Source organism: Scyliorhinus torazame, chromosome 3 (genome assembly GCF_047496885.1).
Source record: "Scyliorhinus torazame isolate Kashiwa2021f chromosome 3, sScyTor2.1, whole genome shotgun sequence".
Lineage (NCBI taxonomy): Eukaryota > Metazoa > Chordata > Chondrichthyes > Carcharhiniformes > Scyliorhinidae > Scyliorhinus > Scyliorhinus torazame.
The window spans coordinates 195684941-195697825 of NC_092709.1; the positions used below are offsets into that span (position 1 = coordinate 195684941).

Genomic DNA, 12885 nt, shown 5'->3' on the forward strand with positions numbered 1-12885 from the left:
GGGGGCACCCCCCGGGGTCAGATCGCCCCGCGCCCCCCCCCAGGACCCCGGAGCCCGCCCACGCCGCCTGGTCCCGCCGGTAAATACCAGGTTTGATTTACGCCGGCGGGACAGGCAATTTCTGGGCGGGACTCTGGCCCGCATGGGCCGGAGAATTGAGCGGGGGGTCCCGCCAACCGGCGCGGCCCGATTCCCGCCCCCGCCCAATCTCCGGTACCGGAGACTTCGGCGGGGGCTGGGGCGGGATTCACGGCGGCCAACGGCCATTCTCCGACCAGGCGGGGGGTCGGAGAATGACGCCCCTGGTCGCTGCAGTCGTGGACGGTGCGTGAACGCTGTGGGGGGGGGGGCGGCCTGCGGGGGGGCGAGGGGCGATCCTGCACCGGGCTTCACCTGGAATGTGGGGTGGCCCGCGATCGGTGCCCACCGATCATCGGGCCACCCTCTCTGAAGGAGGACCTCCTTCCTTCCGCGGCCCCGCAAGATCCGTCCCCATCTTCTTGCGGGGCGGACTTAGAGAAGACGGCAACCACGCATGCGCGGATGACGCCTGTCATGCGGCGCCGGCCGCGTCATCTATGCGGCGCCGCTTTTACGCGGACGACAAGGCCTGGCGCGTGTAGATGACGCGACCCCAATCCTGGCCCATTGTCAGGGCCTGAATCGGTCGGGACCGAGGCCGTTCCGCGCCGTCGTGAACCTCAACGGCGTTCACGATGGCGCGGCCACTTCGGCGTGGGAGTGGAGAATCCCGCCCCAGGACTCTCAGCCGTTCTTTGGATTATGCCACGGGATCATTTGCATCTACCCGGAAAAGCAGAGAGGTCCTTGCTTTAATGACTTGGTTGGAAAACTCCAATGAGATTGGACGCAAAGGGATTTTGTACAAATATGTCAGGTCGTTGGCAACTCAAATTATCACAGTGTCATTTCAAGGCCCAAATATGTTCTAAAATTCAACTTACTTTATTTCAGAAGAAAATCTGATACTTTACTAAAAATAAATGAGAACATAAGTTTTTCTGAAAAAGAAACTTACAGTGGGTTTGGATTTCTGCTTCTTTTTTTTCCTGTTATTTCTGTTGCTGACAAAATAATGCAGGGTCCCATACTCCATGAGGGCAGCGAAGACAAAAAGGAAACAAACAGACACAAAGAGATCCATGGCAGTTATGTAGGACACCTTTGGCAGCGATTTCCTGGAAATTGTACTTAGCGTCGTCATAGTTAGAACTGTTGTAATACCTGGTAAACATGGAAATTATTATAAATTCCATGGCGTATGTGAGAGTTTGCAAAATGTATTAGTGATGTACAGAAAAGTCCAGCCATTGTCTTTCATTTTTCTTTCTCGTTTGTCTCAAGGATCATTACTGCAGGACTATTTGTTAGCGGACACCTTCCTCCAGTTGGGAGGTTATTCGGCCCTTCGAGCCTGCTCTGCCATTTTATTATGATCATGGCTGATCATCCAACTTAAGAGCCTGTTCCTGCTTTCTCCGCCCCCCCCCCGCCCCCCCCCCCACCCCCCACACCGCCACCCCGCCACCCATATCCTTTGATCCCTTTCCCCTCCAAGAGCTGTATCTAACCCCTTCTTCAAGACATACAATGTTTTGGCCTCATTTCTGGTTATTCTTTCTGTGGTTGCGAATTCCAAGACTCGCCACTCTTGGGAAGAACAAATATCTCCTCATCTCAGTCCTAAATGGCCTACTCCCTATCCGTAGACTGTGACCCTTAGTTCTTGACTCCCCCACCATCAGGAACATCCTTCCTGCATCTACCCTGTCTGGCTCTGTTAGATTTCTATAGGTTTCTAAGAGATTTCCCCATCATTCTTCTGAACTCCAGTGAATAATATACTAACTGACTCAATCTCTTCCCATATGTCAGTCTGGTGAACATTACTGCGCTCCCTCTACAGCAAGAACACCCTTCCTCAGATAAGGAGACCAAAACATCACACAATGCTCCAGGTGTGGTCTCACCAAGGCCCTGTATAATTGCATCAATCATAGAATCCCTCCAGTGCTGAAGGATGCCATTTGGCCTATCAAGTCTGCACCGATCCACTCTGCCCAATACCCATAACCCTGTAACCTAGCCTGCACATCTCTGAACACTAAGGAGCAAGTTAGCATGGTCAATCCATCTAACCTGCACATCTTTGAACCGTGGGAGGAAACTAGAGCACCCGGGGGACACCCTCGCAGACAAGGGGAGAAAGTGCAAACTTCTCACAGTCACCCAAGACCGGAACTGAATCCAGTGTGCTGTGATGCAGCAGTGCGAACCACTGTGCCACAGTGCCACCCCAAGACATCCCTGCTCCTGTACTCAAATCCTCTCACTATGAAGGCCAACATACCATTTTCCTTCTTTACCTCCTGTTACACCTGCATGCTTACTTTCGGTGACTCGTGTACGAGGACACCCAGGTCTCATTGCACATTCTTCTCTCTCATTTTATAGCTGTTCAGATAATAATCTGCCTTCCTATTTTTGTTACCAAAGTGGATAACCTCACATTTACCCGCATTATACTGCATCGGCCATGCATTTTCTAACTCACTCAGCTTGTCCAAATCACACTGAAGAAGCTTTGCATCCTCCTCACAGCTCACCCTCCCATCCAGCTATGTGTTATCTGCAAATTTCGCAATATTACATTTAGTTCCCTCAACCAAATCATTAATATATATTGGAATGGCTGGGGTTCCACTACCGATCCTGCAGTATCCGCAGAGAGTGGCACGGTGGCACAGTGGCTAGCACTGCTCACTGCCAGTGACCCGGCTTCAATTCTGGTCTTGGGTGACTGTCTGTGTGGAGCTTGCATCCGGTTTCCTCCCAAAGTCCAACGATGTGCAGGTTAGATGGATTGGCCATGCTAAATTGTCCCTAAGAGTCCAAAGATGTGTAGGTCAGGTGGGGTTACCGGGATAGGGTGGGGGAGTGGGCCTAGGCAGGGTGCTCTTTCTGAGGGTCGATGCAGGCTTGATGGGCCAAATGGCCTCCTTCTGTACTGTAGGAATTCTATGAAAGTTTATTCTATGAAATTCTACCCTGCCTGCCAAATTGGAAAAAGACCTGTTTATTCCTACTCTTTGTTTCCTGTCTGCCAACCAGTTTTCTATCCATCACAAAATGCGACCCCCAAACCATGAGCTTTAATTTTATATGCTGATCTCTTGTGTAGGGCTTTGTCAAAAGCCTTCTGAAAGTCCAAACACACCACATCTACAGGCTCCCCCTCATCAACTTTACTAGTTACATCCTCAAAGAATTCCAGTCGATTTGTCAAGCATGATTTCCCTTTCATAAATCCATGCTGACTCTTACCGATTCTGTCATCATTTTCCAAGTGCTCTGTTATTAAATCTTTTATAATGGACTCTGGCATTTTCCCCACAACTGGCTTCAGGCTGACTGGTCTATAATTCAGTTTTCACTCTACCTCCCTTTTTAAGTAGGGGGGTTACATTAGCTACCTGATAATCTGTAGGAACTGTTCCAGAGTCCATTGAAACTTGGAGGATGACCGCCAATGCATCCATTATTTCTAGGGACACTCCCTTAAGTAATCTGGGATGGAGATAGGTTGGGAAAGCCAAGGATTTGAGCTTCTCTAAGGCTGCTATCATTGACATTGCAGCGAGAGAAATGATTGGGGGAGGACCAACTAGAAAGAGTCAGTTTTCTCTACCATACTCCCTCAATACGGTCCATTAAATAGGTTGCCAAAGAAGTGACAAACGCAGTTCATCAAGATAACAAATTGAGGCATCAGGCAGTGTCAGTGTTCAAACTGAAGATCATGTGGTCCGAATGTCAGGGCCTCGATACTCAAATTTCTCAGCTTATGATTAAATTTGTAGAAGTGTTTAGAACATAGAACATATAGTGCAGAAGGAGGCCATTCGGCCCATCGAGTCTACCATGACCCATATTAAGCTCTCACTTCCACCCTATCCCCGTAACCCAATAACCCCTCCTAACTGATGGTAAAACCATCAGTTTAACCAATGGTAAAATCTTTTGTGATTGTTGATCAGGCATCAGCCTGATACTGCAGGGTTTAAAATAAAAACAAGGGTAGAATTTCCTGCCCACTCACATTGTTTTTTATTTGGTGGGCCTGAAATGAGTAATACCTCAACTATGTACTTTGCCATGCCCCTACTTTATTTTCTAAATCCTTATTTTCTGCTGCCTGAACATGTTTGCCAACTGAACACTATATATATCGATGGGTATTTTATAAGAAGACGAAAGTAGTTCAGGACATTGTTCATCCATTTCAGTTTATGAAACTTCTTCAGTGAACTGCTCAGGGATATAATGCACAAACTGCAGCAAGTCAAGGAGACAGTTTCAGAAAAACTGTGTCTACTTTTCCAGCAATTTGGAGGCTACCTGCGGCCCTACATGTTGCTAGATCGCCAAGAATGCTCCTGCAAAACTCCACCACCAATCCATAGGATTCCTACAGTGCAGAAGGATGCCATTCAGCCCATCGAGTATGCACCAACACTTTGAATAAGCACCCTACTTAGGTTCACTCCCCCCACCATATCCCGTAACCCCACCTAACCTGTACATCTTTGGACACTAAGGGGCAATTTAACGTGGCCAATCCACCGAACCTGCACATCTCTGGACTGTGGAAGAAAACCGGAGCACCCAGAGGAAACCCACACCAACACGGGGAGAATGTGCAAACCCCACACAGACTGTCACCCAAGGCCGGAATTGAATCTAGGTCCCTGGAGATGTGAGGCAGCAGTGCTAACCACTGTGTATTGTATAATCCAGCGCACTTCCCAATGGTGATTGGATGCCTGCCTACAAGATAAGCACTGACGTCAAGACACAGCTCTGTGTCTGGCACAAGACTTGTTCTGGCAGCTGTATACACCAATGCTATACTGAAAATATCAGATAGTTTTAAAATAATCTTAAAAGCAACAAAACCTGTAACAACAGCTTGCATTAATATAGGAGTTGTAACATAGAAAAATATCCCATGCTGCTTCACAGATACATAACTAAAAAACACACATAGAACCAAAGAAGAAGACTACAAGAGGTGGGAGAAAAATTATGGGAAAAGAAGTGAGCTTTAAGAAGGGTCTTATGGGAGGAGAGCGGTACAGAGAGATTTACCAATCAAATTCCTGAGTATAGAAGGCCTCAATAACTCAAGACTCTACTGCCAAAGGTGAGCTGATGAAAGGGAGAATGCACAAGATGTCAGGAGTTGGAAGAAAAAAACTGTTTGACAGGTGCTACACAAAGAAAAAGTGAGGTCACTGAGAGAATTAAACATACGGATAAGTATTTTAAACAAGGAATGGAGTTATGGACAAGTTGGACTTAATGCACAATAAGAATATGGGAAGGAGTGATTGTGGGTGACATGAAGAGTGGAGAGTGGATGCAAGTCAGAAAAGCTTTGGAGTAGTTGAGCACAGAGATGATAAAGGGATCAATGAAGAGTTTAGCTCCAGATGGGCTGAAGTAGGAACAGAAATAGGTGATGTTATGGAGGTGAAAGTAGGTAGGTTTTGAGGGGGAGAGGTTCAGGAGTTTAGGTTAGGTTCACATAGGAAGGCAGGGTGGCAAATAGTCCATTCCAGCCTGGAGAGAAGAATAAAGGCTCATGAGGGAGATTGAAGACAATGAGACGGATTTTCCAGCCCTCTCTCCCAGCAGGATCACCTGGTCCCACTGAAGGTGACCCCCCACCCACTCCCGCCCATGGCAGGTTCCATGGCAGTGGGTTCGGCGAGCATCACCCATGGCCATTAACTTTGATGGGACTGGAAGATCCTGCCAGCAGCCAATGATGAACCATCTCCACCACCAGAAAACCCACTGCCTGGGCAGGGGGGGTCAGAAAATCCCAGCCAATATATTATTTTATCTTCCAAAGCTTTAAATTGTGCTTCATTTAAGACTGTCTGCCAGGTAAGCAGTCTGACAGCACAGAAACTGTGGAAGGTCCAAGAAAGCTGGGGGTTATCAGTTATTTGAGGTACTAAATTTCACTTGGGCTTCCAAAATCTTTCAGGCATTCAATTATAATTTAAGGAAGATTGACTATACAAAAACAAAAATGCTCGTTTAAATACCATCACTGCCAAGGAAACTCAATTCAAATTGATTTTCCTCTATTTTATTCATCAGAGCTTTGATTTTTACTGCAGCCTTTATGAAAATAAATTGTGAGATTGAGCACAAGTTTGGAGCAGCAAGTGGAAGTACAGGTATTGGAGAATATGCCTACTGCCAAAGGAAGTCTTCCTTGAGCTTCTGACCCTGGGCTTTGGGATTTTATGAGGCCTGCGAGAAAACACTTTAGATGATTGCATGTCCTATTTGGGAGTGTACTTGCTTTTGTTTCTAAATCTGGTCCAAGCAAAAGGAAATTTTCAAGATGGCAGCAAAATCCCTCCAAACAGCCACTGTGAGAGAAATGTGCCCCGTCATTCAGCATATATTTCTGCATTTAGCATTTTTTTGAAACCTGTAACCTCCAATGTTTAAATTTTAAAGTGCTGCTTTTGTTCAGGTTTGAGTCATGTACCAATTTTTGTAAATCATAGAGACTGCCTCTTTAAATTGTTTTCTACCCAGCCTCAAATTCTGATTTGACAATGAGGCAGCTACAGTCATGCTCCAAATCCTTAAAAGCTGGAAACTGAAACTATAATATAATCATCATGATAAGCTGTATAAATAAGTGTCTTCTAAAAGTGCTTTCCCTTTAAACTCCAGATTAAGGAAAATAATTTTTGTGATTATGTCCTGTTGGAGAAACAAATTCTCAAAGACAAATTATGGTACAGTAATCGTTGTCACTATGTCTGGGCCAGAAGTTCCGGGTTGAAGCCCTACAACAAGACATGTTGATCACAGAAGGAGTGTTTGCAACATGTTTCCACAGGTTTATAATCAATCCAGGAATCCTTCCACCTGCTCCCCACTATTTCCCAAAAGGGAAACATGAATGATAGGCCACAAAAAATGGTAAATGGTTGAATATTAAGTTGATCCCATTGATGATAGGGATATGCACACCTTCCAAATGCACTTATGAGCTGTATCATCTTTCTCACTGGATATTCAGCAGCTGACTAATCACTGTTTTTAACAGCTACACCCAAGATGAGCATAAATAAGCAACCAAATAGTTTTCTCAATCTCAGCATCTGGTTGTGTTTCAGATTACTTCCCAAATAACCTATGCCCTACTTTATTACTATACATATTGTTCAATCAGCTTTATGTGGAGGGAATGCAGCAGAGGTTCACTAGATTGATTCCTGGGATGGCAGGGTTGTCGTACGAGGAGAGATTGGGTTGCCTGCGCCTGTATTCACTGGAATTTAGAAGAATGAGAGGGAATCTAATTGAAACATATAAAATGCTGACAGGGCTGAACAAACTGGATGCAGTGATGTTGTTTCCTCTGACTGTTGGTTCTAGAACAAGGTGTCGCAGCCTTAGGATACAGGGTAGGCAATTTAGGAATAAGATGAGGAGAAATTCTTCACTCTGGGTGGTGAACCTGTTGAATTCTCTACCACAGAAGGCTGTGGAGGCCGGGTCACTGAATGCATTTAAGAAGGAAATAGATAGATTTCCAGATTTTAAAGCTGTCAATGAGGTGCGAGGAGAGCACAAGGGTATGGAATTGACATTGAGGATCAGCCATGGTCATATTGAATGGTGCAGCAGGCCCGAAGGGTCAGATTGCTTACTCCTGCTCCCAATTTCTATGGTTTCTATGAATATAAAGCATTTGGCAACAGATGGAGGGATTTCAGTGTATGATAACCTGAACACATTGACTGCAGTGCAAACAGAACAAACTACCTGTTGTCCACTCATTTGAATGATTTGTGTGGGCAGTTAACATTAATAACACTGTTCATTGGTGGTAGCGGGCGGCAGGAGGTGTATTGTGTCGGAAACAGGTGGTGGGAGTCATGGGTGAAGAGAATCTCACCTGGGAAAGAATGAAAAATAGGACAACAGGGGAGTGCAGGAACCCCTACAATTATTGGACGTTGCACTGGAGGTTTTGGTGGAGGAGGTGGGAAGGAGGAGAGATGCGTCTGCAGGGAAGAAGGAGGCCTGCAGGCACAGATATAAATCAAAAGATGTGATTGGACAGCCATGGAGCTGTTGGTTGGCTTCTTGAATCCTACTCTGCACTTTCAGTGGTTGTTCACTGCACGTGTGCTAATGCCTGTACAAACATAGTGTCCCGTAAATGTCATTTTGGAACTCTAAGGGCTTTCATAGTGCCCGAAAACAGGCATATATAAGCTTCATTTCTTGTCCTATGTCTCTTGAACTATATTCATTTCTTATGAAAGTTAATTTTAACAGAACAATTTATTCATATAGCTCCTTCATAAATAGTTCACCGTTTTGACTCTATTTGGAATCAAGTTGTACCTAATGATGTTCTCGCTGGCACAGCTTCTTTATTGATCCAGAATGACACCCATGACAGGACAACTGTAAGTGAGCAAGGTATGTAGGTTTGAATAGTGAAGTATCCCATTCTTCTACTTAGATCAAAGAATATTGTCATTATGACATAATCTCCTGTAAAGAAAAAAATAAATGATATTTTTTTTAAATAAACAATTTTAATGAGATATTTTTGGCATTACCAACAGCAACAGTATAAAAACAATGTACAAAGAATAATAAACATAGTGCAATCACTGACTCCCAACCCGCCAAGACATGCCTAACTGACCCCCTATTCTACGCTACCCTAACTCTCCCCTCCCACATACCCCCCCTCCCCGCTGGCGATTAATTTTCCACGAAGAAGTTGATGAATGGTTGCCACCTCCGGGCGAACCCTAACAGAGACCCTTTCAAGGCGAACTTAATCTTCCCTAGTCCGAGAAAGCTGGCCATGCCGTTAGCCAGGTCTCCGACTTCGGGGGCTTTGAGTCCCTCCAAGCTAGCAGTATCCATCTCCGGGCTACCAGGGAAACAAAGGCCAGAACATCTGCCTCTTTCTCCTCCTGGATTCCCGGGTCTTCCGACACCCTGAAAATCGCCACCTCTGGACTCATTGCCACCCTTATTTTCAATACTCTGGACATAGAATTTACAGTGCGGAAGGAGGCCATTCGGCCCATCGAGTCTGCACCGGCTCTTGGAAAGAGCACGCCACTCAAGCCCACACCCCTACCCTATCCCCATAACCCAGTAACCCCACCCAACACTAAGGACAATTTTTGCACACTAAGGGAAATTTAGCATGGCCAATCCACCTAACCTGCACATCTTTGGACTGTGGGAGGAAACCGGAGCACCCGGAGGAAACCCACGCACACACGGGGAGAACGTGCAGACTCCGCACAGACAGTGCCCCAAGCCGGGAATCGAACCTGGGCCCCTGGAGCTGTGAAGCAATTGTGCTAACCACTATGCTACCGTGCTGCCCCGTCCGCAAACCCCTACCAATATCCTCTAAGTTTTGGACACGCTCAGAACATGTGGACATGGTTCGCAGGTCCTCCCTTCTCATTTTACACACCTATCCTCTACCCCAAAGAATCTACTCATCCAGGCCACTGTCATGTGGGCCCGGTGGACCACCTTGAATTGGATCAAGCTGGGCCTGGCACATGTTGCGGTCGCGTTGATTCTGCTCAACGCGTCCGTCCATCTCACCACCAAGCTCCTCCTCCCACTTACGCTTCAGCTCCTCGGTCCACGTCTCCTCCGCCCCCATGAGTTCTTTGTAAATGTCCGAGACGCTCCCCTCTCCCACCCATCCCCTAGACACTACCCTATCCTGGATCCCCCTTAGTGGCAGGAGTGGGAAGGATGAAACCTGCCTGCGCAGAAAGCCCCGCACCTGTAAATATCTAAATTTGTTCCCCCTTGCCAACCCAAACTTCTCCTCCAGCACCCTCAAGCTAGGGAAGCTCCCCTCTAAAAACAAGGTCCCCATCTTCTCAATTCCCGCCCTTCGCCATACTCAGAACCCCCCATCCAAGCTCCCCGGGGCAAACCGGTGATTGTCACAGTTTGAGGACCAAACTGATGCTCCCACTGCTCCAGCGTACCTCCTCCACTGACCCCAGATTCTCAGGGCTGCCACCACTACTGGGCTGGTGGAGTACCTCGCCGGCAGGAACGGCAGAGGTGCTGTTATCAATGCCCCAAGACTGGTGCCCCTAACGAAGCTGCCTCCATCCGTTCCCAAACCGACCCCGCCCCCACCACCCACTTCCTTATCATGGCTATGTTAGCCGCCCAGTAATAATTACTAAAATTTGGCAGCGTAAGCCCCCCTCCTCCCGATTCCACTCGATCATCACCTTCTTCACTCGCGGGGACTTACCCGCCCACACAAAGCCCAGGATGATTTTATTAACCCTCTTAAAAAAGGGCCGCGGGATGAAAATTGGGAGACACTGAAACACAAACAGAAATCTCGGTAGGACCGTCATTTTAACCGTCTGCACTCTCCCAGCTAACGACAGCGGGAGCGCATCCCATCTCCGAAACTCACCCCTCATCTGTTCAACCAACCGGGACAAGTTCAACTTGTGTAACGGGCCCCAGTCGCGCTCCACTTGTATCCCGAAGTACCTGAAACTGTCCCCTACCAACCTAAACAGCAGCTCCCTCAGCCGACCCTCCTGACCGCTCGCCTGGACTACAAACATCTCATTCTTTGTCATATTCAGTTTATACCCCGAAAACCGGCCAAATTCCCCCAAAATCGCCATAATTTCGCCCATCCTTGCCCCTGAATCTGATACGTATAAGAGCAGGCCGTCCGCGTAGTGCGAGGCAATATGTTCCACCCCCCACCGAACCAGCCCCTTCCAGCCCCTTCAAGCTCTCAGACCAATTGCCAGCGGCTCTATACCTAACACAAACAACAGTGGGGAGAGGGGGCACTCCTGTCTTGTCCCCCGGGACAGTCTAAAATAGTCCGAGGTCGTCCTATTCGTCCTTACACTAGCCTCCGGGGCCTGGTACAGCAGCCTGGCTCAGTTGTTAAAGCCCCCCACCGAACCCAAATCGTCCCAGCACCTCCCATAGATCGTCCCACTCCACCCGGTCGAACGCCTTTTCCGCATCCATTGCCACAACTATCTCAACCTCCCTACTCTCCGGGGGCATCATGAACACGTTGAGCAGCCTTCTTCTATTGGCCACCAACTGCCTGCCCTTGACAAACCCGGTGTGATCCTCCATAATCACATCCGGCACACAATCTTCAATCCTGGAGGCCAGAATTTTGGCCAGCAACTTGGCATCCACATTAAGCAGGGAGATCGGCCTATATGCCCCGAATAGCTCCAGGTTCTTGTCCCGCTTCAATATCAACAAAATAGTGGCCTGTGACACCGTCGGGGCAGCACCCCTCTGTCCCTCGCCTCATTGAAAACCTTGACCAGCAACGTCCCTAAAATCCCCGAGAACTTTTTATAGAACTCCACCAGGTACCCATCTGGCCCCGGGGCTTTACCCGACTGCATTGCCTTCAAGCCCTCAACTATTTCTTCAGCCCTAATCGGGGCCCCCAGCCCATCCACCAGCTCCCTACCCACCCTTGGGAAGGTCAGTCCGTCCAAAAAGCATCTCCCATCCCCTCGGGCCCCGTGGGGGGTTCCGAGCGATAGAGTCTACTGTAAAAGTCCCTGAACGCCCTGTTTAGTCCCGCCGGCTACCCTACCAAGTTCCCATCCCCATCATCCATCCTCTCTATTTCCCTGGCCGCCTCCCTTTTCCTTAGCTGCTGTGCAAGCATTCTGCTGGCCTTCTCCCCATGTTCATAAAATGCCCCCCTCGCCTTTCTAAGCTGCTCCACTGCCTTACCTGTGGACAACACCCCGAACTCAGCCTGCAGCCTCCGACGTTCCCTTAAGAGCGCCACCCCCGGGGTCACCGCATACCTTCTGTCTATCTGGAAGATCTCCTTAACCAGTCGGTCCATTTCTGCCCTATCCGTCCTGTCCCTATGAGCCCGGATCTAAATCAGCTCCCTTCTCACCACTGCCTTCAGCGCTTCCCAGACCACCGCTGCTGAGATTTACCCCATGTCATTAACCTGCAGGTAGTTCTGAATGCAGTTCCTCAGCCTCTCGCACTCTGCCTCATCTGCCAACAACCCCACATCCAACCTCCATTGCGGGCGCTGGAAGCTCTCCTCACTAACCTGCAGTTCCAACCAGTGTGGGGCATGATCTGAAATAGTGATGGCCGAATACCCCGTGTCCACCACCCCCGCCAGTAAATCCCTGCTCAAAATGATGAAGTCAATCCAGGAATAAACTTTGTAAACATGCAAATAAAAAGAAAACTCCTTCCCCTTCGGCTGCCTAAATCTCCATGGGTCAACCCCCTCCATCTGCTCCATGAACCCTATCAGTTCCTTTGCCATTGCTGGCACCCTCCCCGTTTTTGAACACTACCGGTCCAGGCCGGGGTCGATGACTGTATTAAAATCCCCTCCCATAACCACCTTGTGCGAGTCCAGGTCAGGTATCTTCCCCAGAACCCTCTTTATAAATTCCACGTCATCCCAATTTGGCACGTACACAATAACCAAGACCACCTTCCTCCCCTTCGGCTTACCCCTAACCATGACATAACGCCCCCCCATAGTGGCCTGTGACACCGTCGGGGCAGCACCCCTCTGTCCGAGACTATACTGCCCACCTAAAATTGCACCCGCTTGTTGATCAAAATCGCAACCCCTCTCGTCTTGGTGTCCAGCCCCGAATGAAAGACCTGACTGACCCAACCCTTCCTTAGCCTGACTTGATCCGCCACTTTCAGGTGTGTCTCCTGCAACATTACCACGTCCACCTTCAGAGCCCT

At 48.3% G+C, this 12885-nt stretch overlaps 1 protein-coding gene across 1 annotated transcript in view; it reads right to left on the reverse strand.

Moving 5' to 3' along the window:
* gabrg1 (gamma-aminobutyric acid type A receptor subunit gamma1) overlaps positions 1-12885 on the reverse strand; it is a 229530-nt gene that overhangs the window by 40944 nt on the left and 175701 nt on the right. The window contains exons 7-8 of the mRNA XM_072496690.1: positions 8473-8625; positions 1040-1245 (exon numbers count right to left, since the gene is read on the reverse strand). Of these exons, the coding sequence (XP_072352791.1) occupies positions 1040-1245; positions 8473-8625 (359 nt within the window). The remainder of the gene's footprint in view (positions 1-1039; positions 1246-8472; positions 8626-12885) is intronic.